The sequence below is a fragment of the Delphinapterus leucas genome, chromosome 1 (assembly GCF_059928025.1).
Source record: "Delphinapterus leucas isolate spDelLeu-1000000601 "Yukka" chromosome 1, BTC_Dleu_Yukka2, whole genome shotgun sequence".
NCBI classification, from domain to species: Eukaryota; Metazoa; Chordata; class Mammalia; order Artiodactyla; family Monodontidae; genus Delphinapterus; species Delphinapterus leucas.
The window spans coordinates 49,305,615-49,321,713 of NC_143129.1; the positions used below are offsets into that span (position 1 = coordinate 49,305,615).

A 16,099-nucleotide genomic window follows, 5' to 3' on the forward strand; every position below is an offset into this window, starting at 1 on the left:
TTTCTCTAATTGCTTGAGGTGCAAGGTTAGGTTGTTTATTCGAGATGTTTCCTGCTTCTTAAGGTGGGCTTGTATTGCTATAAACTTCCCCCTTAGAACTGCTTTTGCTGCATCCCATAGGTTTTGGGTCGTTGTGTCTCCATTGTCATTTGTTTCTAGGTATTTTTTTATTTCCTCTTTGATTTCTTCAGTGATCACTTCATTATTAAGTAGTGTATTGTTTAGCTTCCATGTGTTTGTATTTTTTACAGATCTTTTCCTGTAATTGATATCTAGTCTCATGGCGTTGTGGTCAGAAAAGATACTTGATACAATTTCAACTTTCTTAAATTTACCAAGGCTTGATTTGTGACCCAAGATATGGTCTATCCTGGAGAATGTTCCATGAGCACTTGAGAAAAATGTGTATTCTGTTGTTTTTGGATGGAGTGTCCTATCGCGCGGCGGCAGGCGACGCCGCGGCGTCCCGCGGGTCGCCGCCGGGGCACGCATCCTGAAGAGAATCTTACATGCCCCACCAGATCAACCACGATTCTCACTGAGTCTGGGAAATAGATTTCAGCCACAAAAACTAACCAAACTACTATTATACTGTGCTTACAAGTATGAAAATATGACCAGGGATTCTCAGACACTTGAAGAAAGTCACCTAAATGAAGGAAGTGTAGGATTTCTCTCAGGGAATAGAGTTAATTTATGGTACAACATTGTTAAAACAAAGAAATGAGTGTAATTGTTATTTTCATGGCATAAGAACCGACTAATGAAAACAGGCAAAGTTCTTGAAAATTAAATACGCTTGAAAAAACCCACAACCCTCAATAGATGAATTGACTAGCAATGAATACCAAATTGACTGAATAGGAAGAAGAGAAAGATGGAAATATTATGGGGAGAAAAATGTATGTGCTAAAATGACCAAATATTAGCCCATCCTCTCCTCCCCCCGGGCAAGTTTTGTGAGGGAGCCACATTAGGACTGGATTTGGGGGGATGATATGAATCCCTTTGATAATATATACCCTTTTTGTTTCCAACAAATAGAACATCCAGATTATTTTCAAAAAACAAACAAATAAAAAAATTGGCCATTATAAAGCCACAAAGAAAATCTCAATAAATTCCCAAAAGTAAAAATCATACAGGCCATACTCTTTGATAGTTATAGTCGTAAAACTAGAGAGTAGCAACAAAATGCCAATCTTAAAATCCCGATCCACATTCTTGAGTAAAAGAGGAAATTAAAACTAAAATTCCAGATTAATTTAATGTGAAAGATAATGAGAGGATTACATATCAAATAAAATACTCTATGTACTTCTAGAGAACATGCATTCTTTACCTCAAACATGTTTGTAGACATTGCTTTTGTTCTTAAAAAGGGGGGGAATAAAGTTGAGCTGATTTAGTCATAACAAGTAGCGCCATCCTTGCACAAAATTGAAAAGCCTTCAGAATCCTCAGAACTTTAACAAGGTTTCGTAATTTTAAGTTTTTATTTATTGCTTTTTTGTAGGTACTTGAATGGAAACAAAATTTAAAAGTTGTTATTAAACTTTAAATAATTTAAGCATATTTGAATACTCTTAAATGAAGGCAATACACTCTTAGTAAATGGCAACGAAAACTTTGTAGTCGACAGGATTAGCAGTATAGAGAGGTGGAGGTAAATTTAATGAAAACATTGACTTTATTACATGTGTTATTCCCTCAGTTTTCATCATCTAGTTTAATTGGAACACTAGCTATATTTTGTAGATTGTTAAAATATTTGTTTATAAGAGGATTTTACATTAAAAGCTTATGTGGTATAAAGCAATTCTTAATTAGTTGAAATCTAGGATTGATATCTTATAATATTTGGGAATTTCTGAATCAATCTTGAGGTCATATGTTTTAAACTATTCCTCATTTATAAACAGCTGAATTCTTCTTCTTCTTTGTGTTTTTTAGGATTTGGAAACATCTCACCACGCACAGAAGGGGGGAAAATATTCTGTATCATCTATGCCTTACTGGGAATTCCCCTCTTTGGTTTTCTGTTGGCTGGAGTTGGAGATCAACTAGGAACCATATTTGGAAAAGGAATTGCAAAAGTGGAAGATACATTTATTGTGAGTACAATAGCCTTTTAACTACATATGTTAATCATTTAAATTTTAAAAATATTGTAACTTTTCTCTTCACCTCAGATACAGTTAGACGTTCAGTTACTGGGTTTTCTATAACAATTTATATGTACCTCTATTTGTAAGTAACTCACTGTATAGTTATTTTTATACTTCTTCAAATGAATACATTAATGAATGAGAAAAAGCAAAATATAGGAAAAGAAGCAGAAATCTGACAGTCCTGGGTTCAAATTTCAGATGTATTGTCTCCTAGCTATATTCACTTAGGCTAGTTATTTTACCCTTAAATCTCCATTTTGCCATTTATATAATGTGAATAATGGTACTGATGATGAGGCATTACTCTGAGAGTTAGAGATATTATAAGTGAAAGCCTAACATAGCTAGTAAACTTCAAATAGCCCTTTTGTGAAGGATCAAATAATACATAGCAAACACGATAAAGGGGATCATATAACTTAAGTTAGTCATGTTATTATTGATAGAGATTTAACTAAGGGATGTAATTTAGTAGAACCAAAAGTAATACACAAGATGTTCATGGGTATATATTCAATAGAAAAAATAAAATAAAATGAAAATGCTCTAATTAGATCTTAAGTGAAAAATATCATGATGACAAGCTTCTATTCTTGAAAAAAAATTATGAATAAAGAAAATAATTGTGTTAGAGAGTGAGATTATAAATGGTTTGTTAGTACTGTCACTACTATTACAATACATTTTATTTATTATTCAATAATTTATCTTTTCATAAAAAATTCAACAAAGTATTTAACTCTATTAATGAAATAAGACCACTGAGTATTAGTTTTTCAATTTAAATTATAATTCCAGTTGTAGCATTAGATATGTTTCATATTAAGTTCAAAGTTCATTCTCAAATATTTTTACGTTAGAGTAAAGAAGGCATGGTTCTTCCCAACTAGTTGTTTTATCCTTTTTTGGTGTTATACTTTTCTTATATTGATATTAAAAGTATCTTGTATTACATTAACTTAGAGGGGAAGTTAGTGGCATGAACTTGATAATGCTGAATTGTTCTTCATTCATTCATTCAACAGATGTTTGAGTGACTACAGGATGCTGGAGAATGTTTTTCATGCTGTATCCACATCAGTGCATAAAATAAATCCCATGCTCTGGTAGTGAATACATCCCAGTAGTCAAGATTCAACATTTAGTACTAAGCTCTGTTCTGAGAACTTTACAAACATGAATTCATTTAACTCTTATGTATATGATAAGGGTGATAGACTAGAGAAACTTTTATTTCCACTTTCCATTCGATGGTTTTATAGATCTTTATCTCTAGAAAATGTTCAAGTTCTAAAATTCAGTGACTTTTATACGGTGGGGATGTGACGTATAATTGTCACAGTAGATAAGACAGATCCAGGGAGATGAAAATATATAGTGATAACGAAAAAAAGAGATATGGAGATAAATGGCTGTATGTACATACTTCACTTACTAGGTTATGCTGTAGAGATTTCTGAGAAGGGAAAGAGTGAAAAAATATGGGTCCTCTGAGGGCAGCTGTAGCTTAGGGCTGCTGAAGACTTATCCTTGCCTACATATCGTGTCTGGTATATTTAGTTGTACAGCTTAAGGCCACAGAACAGAGAGGTAGTTCATCTGGTTCACATGGGAATCAACTTTAAGTCTGTTAGTATTTCACTTTAACCAATTGAAGAATGATAGGAAAATGTGGTAGGAGTGAGAGGGAAAAGTCTTCATGAAATTAATAATTTTATCAATTATCAACAGTAGATATTTAATTCATGGTTCAGTTTTCTCCATTTCATATATTTCTAGATTATCTTTGGCATGCAATGGTTGTATGCCTATAGAATAGAAATATTTCAAAAGTAGTTCAGGTAAGCAAAGAACAATGTAAGTCTGAAATTTTATTCTCAGAGCAAATGTAATTTACTTTAGAAAGTGATTTACCTGTTGTAAAGCTAGGTAAGGGTAAAGCAGCATCGTTATTAGCATTGGTTGTTTTCAGTTATTCATGTTATACCCAATATTTGTAAGTAAATACAATTAAAGTTAATTATAAGAGGGAATAAAATACCATTCTCATTTACTAATTTGCTGATAACAGTGTATTGATATATAGGTCAACTTCACAGATACATTGATAATCTATCTCAATCGATTTCTCCATCTCTGTCTCTCTCTCATCCTTAGAAGTGGAATGTTAGTCAAACCAAGATTCGAATCATCTCAACAATCATATTTATACTGTTTGGCTGTGTACTCTTTGTTGCTCTGCCTGCAATCATATTCAAGCACATAGAAGGCTGGAGTGCCCTGGACGCCATTTATTTTGTGGTTATTACTTTAACAACCATTGGCTTTGGCGACTACGTTGCAGGTAAGTTTTTGCTGGTACTGACACTGCTCTGCTAACCCTTCTCCTTTAGTTAGACTTTTCTCTTGGGTTTGCAGGACAACACAGTGACTGTCTTTGTTTCCCAGGGCTGTCATAACAAAGTACCACAAACTGGGTGGCTTTAAACAAAAGAAAGTCATTCTCTCATAGAAGTTCAAAATCAAGATGCCAGCAGGGGCAGGATCCTTCCGAGACTGGTAGAATCCTTCCTTGCTTCTTCCCAGCTTCTGGAGGAGGAGACCATCAGTCCTTGCTGGTCCTTGGCTTGTAGCTGCGTCATTCTCATCTCTGCTTCTGTCATCACATGGCATTCTCCCTGTGTTCCTGTCACTGTGCCCAAATTTCCCTCTTCTTATAAAGACACCAGTCGTATTGAATTAAAAGCCCACTCTACTCCAGTATGAATTCATCTTAACTAATTACATTTGCAAGGGCCTTATTTCCAAATAAGGTCATGTTCCAAGGTACCAGGGACTTCGACCCATATTTTTGGAAGACACAATTTCATCCATAACAGTGACAGGGCCAAAAAAAAAAGGGTGGGGGGAGTCATTCCGTGACAGTGAAGGTAAGCAAAAATGTACAGTTGAATATTTATTTTTCATTCTGTGAAAGAAATTTAAATTGCTGGTTGTTCAGAATTTATAGTCCCACCCTAATTTCAGAAACCATTTATCTGCATCTTATTTATTTTTCAGTGGTACAAGAATTCAAGTTTAAACCATCTTTCCTTTTTTTACTAGGGCTTTTCATGTCTTAGGGTTTTTTCCCCAGTTTTATTGAGAAATAATTGACATACATCACTGCATAGGTTTTAAGGTGTACAGCAGGATGGTTTGATCATGAAATGAAATGATTACCATAATAGGTTCAGGTAACATCCATTCTTCTAATGCAGTCTGTCTTGATCTCTGGGGTGCCGAGGGTGCTTCAGCCTCACTTCCATGTCCTACGATTCTCTCAGTGGTGTCTTGTCCTCGAATAGTCGTTAGTTGTTCTTCTCATGAGGGGGAGCAAAGTCAGGAACAAACTATGTCACCATCTTGGTGACATCACTCTCTTGTGCTTTGGTTTTAGAAACACGTGCAAACTTTAGAAGATGTTCTTAGCTACTTAAAACCTTCTCTAAGATATTTCTCTCCTTTCATTTTCAATTCTAATGTCAGTGTTCTGACCTTTTTAATACTTTGTCCACATTTTTAAATAGATGGTTTTTAAAAAATTTTTCCTTCTCTCTATATGTTATTTCGGTTGCTATTTGCTTTATTGTTGTATCTCTTAGGTCTTACATTCCTGTCATTTCACCTCTCTCTTTTCTGGTTATGCTATCCAATTATTATTACTGTTCTAACTCCAACTTTAAACAAATTGTGGTAATAGTGGTAAGAGTGATATAATAATGCGCTAACGTGACTCAGTTGGACCAGCTCCTGAAAATCTAAACCACTCTCTTCTTAAAAAAAAAAAAAAAATCAGTTTGAAGTGTTAGAAAAACATGCTAATAAACATTATAGTAGAAATGTGCTATTAAACTTCCCAGAATAAACTCACTAGGCTAATTCAGTTTTGAGGGTTTAATACTTTCTCGTTGTTTACTGTTCTTTCTTGACTCAAACGTCTTACTTAAATATTATCAGAAAAGAAAATATGTTGTATAGTTTTATAAAAATCTCAGAGAAGGCCTCTGTTTTTATCATTTATTAATTACAGTTTAACCTGGCAAAGCCCTTCTTTCTGGGGAATGTATAATACCCTTGAAGGTGGGGATATTTTTACAAGCAAAGCTTTGCTTTTGGTCAGAAACACTATGTACACATCTCTGTGCTGGATGGAGGCCCTGAGAAAGAAGGGTACATCATGCTGATGGAGATTTTTTAGTTTTCTAATTAGCAAAATGCAGAGAGAAGAATCTCAGAGATTTGCAGCTCCATGTAGGACGATGAGCTTCTGTCCTAAAATACCCATTTTTCTACCTTTCATTGATGACATAGATATAATTCGCATAAGTAGAAGTTGAAAGTGCTTTAATGTAGCAGAAAGTGAGACACAGTGATGATAACAAAATTTATACTGTGGCACGTTAATCTTACGCTGTTGTACCACTTTATAAATATAATTAACAAGGTCTTATAATTACTGTGGAATATATAGGTATTAGGTGACGAGTCTTCCATTTTCAGGCCAACAGCCTTGTATTACACATGTTATTGTATTCAATTTAATTTTTAATGTTTTATGGTAATGCATAGCTATGTTTATTAATGTGTTTATTTTTCAGCTTTATTGAGGTACAGTTGACAAACAAAATTGTAAGATATTTAAAATGCACACTGTGGTGTTTTCATATACATATACATTGTGAAAGGATCCAGTTAATTAATACATCCCTTACCTCACTTTATTCATTTATTTGTTTGTTCAGTGAGAACATTTAAGTTCTTTTATCTTAGCAAGTTTCAGTGATATAATACAGTGCATGTTATTTTAAATATGTGTCAGTCTAGTGTGTGACCCTCATAATCGGAGACTACAAAAACAAAAATTATAAATTAAAAAAAAGTGGGTGGAATCTTAAAATAGTGTTTATTTTTGACCACAGTATAAACTGGCTTAGAAAAAAACGAATAAATAGTTTACTTTTGGTTTTGTAGAAGAAGAAAAACAATTTCTTTTTTAATTTCCTTTAGGAGATCCACACTCTGACACTGGTTAGATTAGGTGAGTCTGTTAGTAGCCACTCTCAGCTGCCTGAGCAGTTAAGTTCAATGAAGACATCTTGTATATCAGTAGGCACCCTGAGTACAGAGTCATGGTCACAGTACTGCAGGGGAGCAGGGAAACAAAATATTTGCATGGCATTAAGTGTAGTCTAATAAACATCTTTATTATTACTAGGAATTTATTTTTATTATACCCCTCTTTTAAACCCATTATTTTAATTGTATTTGTGGTTTACAGAGGAATAATGAAAAATGGTAGAAATACACTTTGCTAATAACTTGCAAAGGAATTTGATGTGTTCAAAGCAACAAATGCTGAGAAAATTAGAGAAGTAGATGGATACCACTTTTGTTGACTCATCTTTCTCTCCTTAATTTATGCATTTTGTAGCTGTTTTGGTCTTTGTGAAACTGTAGAACCCTATTCCTAGTACGATAGGCTTTACATGCTAGATCTTTGTGGCCAGGGAGCATTTTTGGAATGAAAATGTGGACAAGGGGGCAGATGTGGCAAAGGCTGGCTTAGGAAATGCATGCCCTTTGCAAGAGTCTTTGGAAAAACAAAAATTATGAGGTTTTTTTTTTAAGGATCTTAGAAAATAACTGCCTCTTATAGTTAAGTAGAGTACATAAAAATAGTCTTTCCCTCTGGGTACCTTGTGACAATAAAGTAAAAATTAGCCACTAAGTTAAGATGACTGCCCTATCTGGGAAATATCAGTTGTTTATTTTTTAGAACTTTCTCTCTTGTTATTAGATGTCCTGACAGATAATATTCTCACTTAATTTTGATATTTTTGCCAGGAAAAAGCAAGAGGCACTGCTCTAGCTTGAACTTTCTCATCTTTCTATTAGGCTATAAATCTCCAAAGAAAAGAGAGAGGTACTTCCCATAATAGACACTCATTGTCTGATGCCATTCTCAAGCCTGCAAACCCTACTCTGAATGGGATTAGAGTTCAGTTACACTGCCGTACTGAACTTCTTTGAAGACAAATTAAAAAACATATTCTTCAAACTGTGGTGCTATTAAAGGAAAAGGAGTAAATTTTGGAAAGTGATATATAAATGTTTAGAACACAGGTTGTAACCTTGGTGTAATTATTAGGAGCATCTCAAAAGCAGCAAGTGATGATGTGGCAGTTTAGACCGGAACTCTGAAGCAGTGAGCTCATCCCCAGGGGATGGGCAAGACAGTCCATGCAGGTAGACCTTCTGCCATAGGAAGAAAACAGGACAACCCTTGTTGCTTTGTATTTTTAAACCTCATTTCTTACTTTTTATTTTTATATGTCATAATGTTCATGATATAATATATTAGAGCATAATAGATTTCTACTCATAAATATAAATTTACATTTGCATGAGCAAATCCTTTTCACTGTTGGCAATATTGGATCAAAAGCATTTAGAGATAAATTTGTAAAGACAAATAGGTACAAGGGTTCAGGTTTCTCTGTGTATGTGACCGAACATAAGAATTCAACATTTAGTAGTTTTTTGGCAGGAAGAGCTCTCCCAGCAAATTTTAATTTTATATTTATATGTATGCAAAGGATATGTTTTACTGGCTGGTTGGTTACCTTAGTAATTCTTATGTACTCCTTCCTGATGGCCCTTTTTGTTCTTTTACCAGTGCTCGGGGTTCTAGAGCTAAAAAAGGCCTGGGAGCCACAGGTCCACTGGAGCACTTTTGTTTTACATATGAATAAATAGACCCCCTGTTGCTAACTGTGGTTCACAAAGAGGTGAGAAGAGAAAGTAAACTATTTAGCAAAGTTCATTTACTTGATTTTAGCAATGCCTATAATAATTTATAGTCAAATTTGTAGAGGTAAGTTAAAGTTAATGGTAAAAGTTATATTTGACAATTTACTGCTGGCTTCCTATGTTTTGTTCCTTAACTTTTGTCATTTTATTTTTTATTTGATGAGAAGTCTGACTTGATAAATTGTTAAATCATGCTTGCTATTATAGGCAGAGAGCTAGATCAGCCCTTCTTCACTAAAATCTAAGAAGCTATATTAATTACATGGAAGTGTGTGAAAGATTGAGTTCTACTTATTTAGGCTTGCTTTTAAAACTAGTCTTCTAAATCCCTGCTTTAAAAAAATTACTAGGGGGGCTTCCCTGGTGGTGCAGTGGTTGAGAGTCCGCCTGCCGATGCAGGGGACACGGGTTAGTGCCCCGGTCCGGGAAGATCCCACATGCCACGGAGTGGCTAGGCCCGTGAGCCATGGCCACTGAGCCTGCGCGTCCAGAGCCTGTGCTCTGCAACTGGAGAGGCCACAACAGTGAGAGGCCTGCGTACCGCAAAAAAAAAAAAAAAAAAATTACTAGGGCTTGGGGGGATGGGCAAAATAGGTGAAGGGGATTGAGGCACAAACCTCCAGTTATAAAATAAATAAGTCTTGGAGATATAATGTACAGAATAGGGAATATAGTCATTAATATTTTATAACTTTAAACAGTGACAGATGGTAACTAGACTTACTGTGGATCATCTCGTAAAATATATAAATGTCGAATCACTATATTGTACCCCTGAAACTAATGTTACATGTGTCAGTTATACGTCAATAAAAAGAATTAGTTGATGACTCTTCAGAAGTGAAGTCAAATAATTACCTAACTTAACACAATTTAACATTATTTATCAAAGTTAGTGTCCTCTTTAATATATACTGTTAGGAGAGGGCAGACAGACATCAGAAGCAAGAAGAACTACAATACTGCAGCCTGTGGAACAAAAATCCACATTCACAGAAAGATAGACAAGATGAAAAGGCAGAGGGCTATGTACCAGATGAAGGAACAAGATAAAACCCCAGAAAAACAACCAAATGAAGTGGAGATAGGCAACCTTCCAGAAAAAGAATTCAGAATAATGATAGTGAAGATGATGCAGGACCTTGGAAAAAGAATGGAGGCAAAGATCGAGAAGATGCAAGAAATGTTTAACAAAGACCTAGAAGAATTAAAGAACAAACAAACAAAGATGAACAATACAATAACAGAAATGAAAACTACACTAGAAGGAATCAATAGCAGAATAACTGAGGCAGAAGAACGGATAAGTGACCTGGAAGACAGAATGGTGGAATTCACTGCTGCGGAACACAGTAAAGAAAAAAGAATGAAAACAATTGAAGACAGCCTAAGAGACCTCTGGGACAACATTAAATGCAACAACATTTGCATTATAGGGGTCCCAGGAGGAGAAGAGACACGGAAAGGACCCAAGAAAGTATTTGAAGAGATTATAGTTGAAAACTTCCCTAACATGGGAAAGGAAATAGCCACCCAAGTCCAGGAAGCACAGAGAGTCCCACACAGGATAAACCCAAGGAGACACACGACGAGACACATAGTAAGCAAAGTGGCAAAAATTAAAGACAAAGAAAAATTATTGAAAGCCGTAAGGGAAAAACGACAAATAACATACAAGGGAACTCCCATAAGGTTAACATTAACAGCTGATTTCTCAGCAGAAACTCTACAAGCCAGAAGGGAGTGGCATGATATACTTAAAGTGATGAAAGGGAAGAACCTACAACCAAGATTACTCTACCCAGCAAGGATCTCATTCAGATTCGATGGAGAAATCAAAAGCTTTACAGACAAGCAAAAGCTGAGAGAATTCAGCACCACCAAACCAGCTCTACAACAAATGCTGAAGGAACTTCTCCAAGTGGGAAACACAAGAGAAGAAAAGGGCCTACAAAAACAAACCCAAAACAGTTAAGAAAATGGTCATAAGAACATACATATCAATAATTACCTTAAACGTGAATGGATTAAATGCTGCAACCAAAAGACATAGGCTTGCTGAATGGATACAAAAACAAGACCCATATATATGCTGCCTAGAAGAGACCCACTTCAGACCTAGGGACATATACAGACTGGAAGTGAGGGGATGGAAAAAGATATTCCATGCAAATGGAAATCAAAAGAAAGCTGGAGGGGCTTTCCTGGTGGCACAGTGGTTGAGGGTCCACCTGCCAATGTGGGGGACACAGGTTCGTGCCCCGGTCCGGGAGGGTCCCGTGTGCTGCAGAGCGGCTGGGCCCGTGAGCCGTGGCCGCTGGGCCTGCGCGTCTGGAGCCTGTGCTCTGCGATGGCAGAGGCCACAGCGGTGAGAGGCCTGTGTACCGCAAAAAAAAAGAAAGCTGGAGTATCAATACTCATATCAGATAAAATAGACTTTAAAATAAAGAATGTTACAAGAGACAAGGAAGGACAGTACATAATGATCAAGGGATCAATCCAAGAAGAAGATATAACAATTATATATGCACCCAACATAGGAGCACCTCAATACATAAGGCAACTGCTAACAGCTCTAAAAGAGGAAATCAACAGTAACACAATAATAGTGGGGGACTTTAACACCTCACTTACACCAATGGACAGATCATCCAAAATGAAAATAAATAAGGAAACGCAAGCTTTAAATGACACAATAGACCAGATAGATTTAATTGATATTTATAGGACATTCCATCCAAAAACAGCAGATTACACTTTCTTCTCAAGTGCGCACGGAACATTCTCCAGGATAGATCACATCCTGGGTCACAAATGAAGCCTCAGTAAATTAAGAAAATCGAAATCATATCAAGCATCTTTTCTGACCACAACGCTATGAGATTAGAAATGAATTACAGGGAGAAAAACATAAAAAAAACAAACACATGGAGGCTAAACAATACATTATTAACTAACCAAGAGATCACTGAAGAAATCAAAGAGGAAATCAAAAAATACCTAGAGACAAATGACAATGAAAACACAACGATCCAAAACCTATGCGATGCAGCAAAATCAATTCTAAGAGGGAAGTTTATAGCTATACAAGCCTACCTCAAGAAACAAGAAACATCTCAAATAAACAATCTAACCTTACATCTAAAGGAACTAGAGAAAGAAGAACAAACAAAATCCAAAGTTAGCAGAAGGAAAGAAATCATAAAGATCAGAGCAGAAATAAATGAAATAGAAACAAAGAAAACAATAGCAAAGATCAATAAAACTAAAATCTGGTTCTTTGAGAAGATAAACAAAATTGATAGCCATTAGACTCATCAAGAAAAAGGAGAGGACTCAAATAAAAAAAATTAGAAATGAAAAAGGAAAATTTACAACAGACACCACAGAAATACAAAGCATGCTAAGAGACTACTACAAGAAACTCTGTGCCAATAAAATGGACAACCTGGAAAAAATGGACAAATTCTTAGAAAGGTATAACCTTCCAAGACGGAACCAGGAAGAAATAGAAAATATGAACAGACCAATCACAAGTAATGAAATTGAAACTGTGATAAAAATCTTCCAACAAACAGAAGTCCAGGACCAGATGGCTTCACCTGTGAATTCTATAAAACATTTAGAGAAGAGCTAACACCCATCCTTCTCAAACTCTTCCAAAAAATTGCAGAGGAAGGAACACTCCCAAACTCCTTCTCTGAGGCCACCATCACCCTGATACCAAAACCAGAAAAAGATACTACCAAAAAAGAAAATTACAGACCAATATCACTGATGAATATAGATGCAAAAATCCTCAACAAAATACTAGCAAACAGAATCCAACAACACATTAAAAGGATAAATACACACACACACACACACACACACACACACACACACACACACACACACACACACACATATATATATATATATATACTGTTAGGGTTACAGTGAGTCATTGTTTAGAAGCTGCCCAAAGAAGTCTTTAGAAACACTCCTTTTTGTAAACCAGGTTAGTTCATAAGAGATAACATGATTGAGTGAAAGCCAGATACAAATATATAGTTTCACAAAGCAGTGTTCTCACATTACCTACTTTTTTAATAAAAGCCAAAAATTTTAGCCAAAAGTTTGGAGGTATTCTAAGAAACCCTTATGATTGATATTATGAAAACACATTTTCCTTCTGAGCATAAATTTACTTTGCCATCCAAATATATTTTCTTGGAATTTCGATCAGTGAAATTTAGTATATTTAGTTCAATAATGAAATTTTCTTCATCTCACGTGTAATTTTGAATACTTACTGGGTTAGTCAGGCTTTATGCTTAATGCCTTATGCTCCTCTATATAGAAAATATAATTTGGGACTTTGAACAGGTGAAATTCCCCTTCTGGTATGTTTACTAAACTTTTACGGTTTTCACAGTTATAGAATCATTTGTCTTCACATTTTTTGACTTTAGAAAAAACATTTTTGTATATCTCATATTAAGAATTAAGTTTTCGGGTTTACCTGGTGGTGCAGTGGTTAAGAATCCGCCTGCCAATGCAGGGGACATGGGTTCGAGCCTTGGTCCGGGAAGATCCCACATGCCATGGAGCAACTAAGCCCGTGCGCCACAACTACTGAGCCTGCGCTCTAGAGCCCGCGAGCCACAACTACTGAAGCTGGCACACCTAGAGCCCATGCTCTGCAACAAGAGAAGCCACCACAATAAGAAGCCCGTGCACCGCAACGAAGAGTAGCCCCCGCTTGCCGCAACTAGAGGAAGCCCGCACGCAGCTACAAAGACCCAACTAAGCCAAAAATTAATTAATTTTTAAAAAGGAATTAACTTTTCTTGGAGTTATGTTTTCATAGTCATTAGTGGAAATGCAGTTTTTAGTAACCAAACTATTGCTTTCTCTTATAACCAAAGCCATGACTCATTTAGTCATGGAGTGCTCAGAGCTTGCTTAATAGAAGATTTCATCATGAAAACATATAAATCTCCGTTGAAATACCATGGCAAGTTTTTTTGGTTCAAAACAATTTGTCCTTATAGAGCACCTGGAGAAAACAGTTCCTGATGTGGCCTAAATTTTGCAACTATGTCAAAGGCCAGGTATTAAAATTGCTATTATTGAGCTGATCACTGTGCAAAAATTTTGCCAGGAATTTAACAAATAACAAGGAAACTACCTGATGAGAAAGAAGTGAGGTCAACTGAAGAACAGTCAGTACCACCACCACCACAATGGCTCAGAAAAATTGCTTTGATTGAAAAGAGAGGGTTTACGTGACTGTTAGGGAGATGTCTTACATTCATCATTCATATGTTCATTCATTCTGTTGTTTAGTGAGCACATATTTTATAATACATACTGTGCTTAGCACTTAGCAATAATGATTGCTCTAGTTCCTGTTCCTATGGGACAGAATGTTTGAAATCCAAGAGTAACAATTAAATAAGAAATTGTCTTCTCTTCTTGGTGGTTCTGTGTTAATATGGGAAAATTCTGCAAGGCATCTGGTCACCCCCTGATTCAGCTGGTGACTCTCAGAGAACTCATCAGAGAACTGAGAGTTATCTGTGTAATTAATTAAATTGGATTTCACCCAAACTGTTCAGAAGTCCTAGGGACTTTGGGAAAACCAAGAAGTTATTTAACTTCTAGGATTCAGAATGGATATATAGAAGAATTGTAGAAGCACGTGGAGAAAAAAAAATGACAAGGAAAACATTTAGTGATTGACAGTTAAGTCAGTGAGACAGGCAATAAATTGTACTAAGTTTAATGAAAAAGACTCTGAATTACTCTATATTGAGACTTAAAGATAATTTCTAAGGGTAACAATAATGTACATCCTATATCCTGTAGATTTCCATCCTTGTAAAGGATGAGCAAAACAATGTGTTGATCTTTCTTTCTTTATGATCATTGAGACTGCCATCATCATTCTTCTAATGGCAGTTTTCCTAATCTTAGGAAAAGATTTTTTCCTAAGATTTTACCTAATCTTTCCTAATCTTCCTAGCAGGAAGTGGACAACTACTTCTTTTTTTTTTTTGTAAACATCTTTATTGGAGTATAATTGCTTTACAGTGTTGTGTTAGTTTCTGCAGCTCTATTTACAGTAGCCAGGACATGGAAGCAACCTAAGTGCCCGTCGACAGATGAATGGGTAAAGAAGATGTGGCACATACATACAATGGACTATTACTCGGCCATAAAAAGAAATGAAATTGAGTTATTTGTATTGAGGTGGATGGACCTAGAGTCTGTCATACAGAGTAAAGTAAGTCAGAAAGAGAAAAACAAATACCGTATGCTAACACATATATATGGAATCTAAAAAAAAAAGAAAGTTCTGAAGAACCTAGGGGCAGGACAGGAATAAAGACGCAGACCTACTGGAGAATGGACTTGAGGACCCGGGGAGGGGGAAGGGTAAGCTGGGACAAAGTGAGATAGTGGCATGTACATATATACACTACCAAACGTAAAATAGATAGCTAGCGGGAAGCAGCCGCATAGCACAGGGAGATCAGCTCAGTGCTTTGTGACCACCTAGAGGGGTGGGATAGGGAGGGTGGGAGGAAGGGAGATGCAAGAGGGAAGAGATATGGGGGTATGTGTATATGTATAGCTGATTCATGTTGTTATAAAGCAGAAACTAACACACCATTGTAAAGCAATTATACGCCAATGAAGATGTTAAAAAAAAAAACCACAACACTTCACTCAGTTAAATTGCTTTACTATAAAAAAAGAAAAATATACTAAAGCAAAATATGTTTTTCCCCATCACAATAAGACAGAATAGCTTTCATTAATAAAAAGAAAGTCAAACAAACCAAAAAAAATTGAAATCCATATTTGATATCTAAACTAAAATACTTACAGACCTATGTAAAGAAATGACCTTTATTTTCTTTAGAACAAAGTTGTATGTGTATACACATTTGTGTATATGTGTATTCTATAATACACATTTTAGAAAACCAGAAGAGGGGCATGGAGTTGGTAAGTTTAGTCCAAAATGCCTAGATGATTCTTTAAATCCAGGTTATATCTTTTTTTTTCTTTATAAATATTCTATG

At 35.6% G+C, this 16,099-nt stretch overlaps 1 protein-coding gene across 4 annotated transcripts in view; it reads left to right on the forward strand.

Annotated features, from left to right (window-relative positions):
- KCNK2 (potassium two pore domain channel subfamily K member 2) overlaps positions 1-16,099 on the forward strand; it is a 243,837-nt gene that overhangs the window by 149,804 nt on the left and 77,934 nt on the right. For all 4 annotated transcript variants that reach the window (XM_089909755.1, XM_089909759.1, XM_022593281.2 and 1 more), the window contains exons 4-5: positions 1,954-2,114; positions 4,329-4,515. In XM_089909755.1, coding sequence (XP_089765881.1) covers positions 1,954-2,114; positions 4,329-4,515 — 348 coding nt within the window. The remainder of the gene's footprint in view (positions 1-1,953; positions 2,115-4,328; positions 4,516-16,099) is intronic.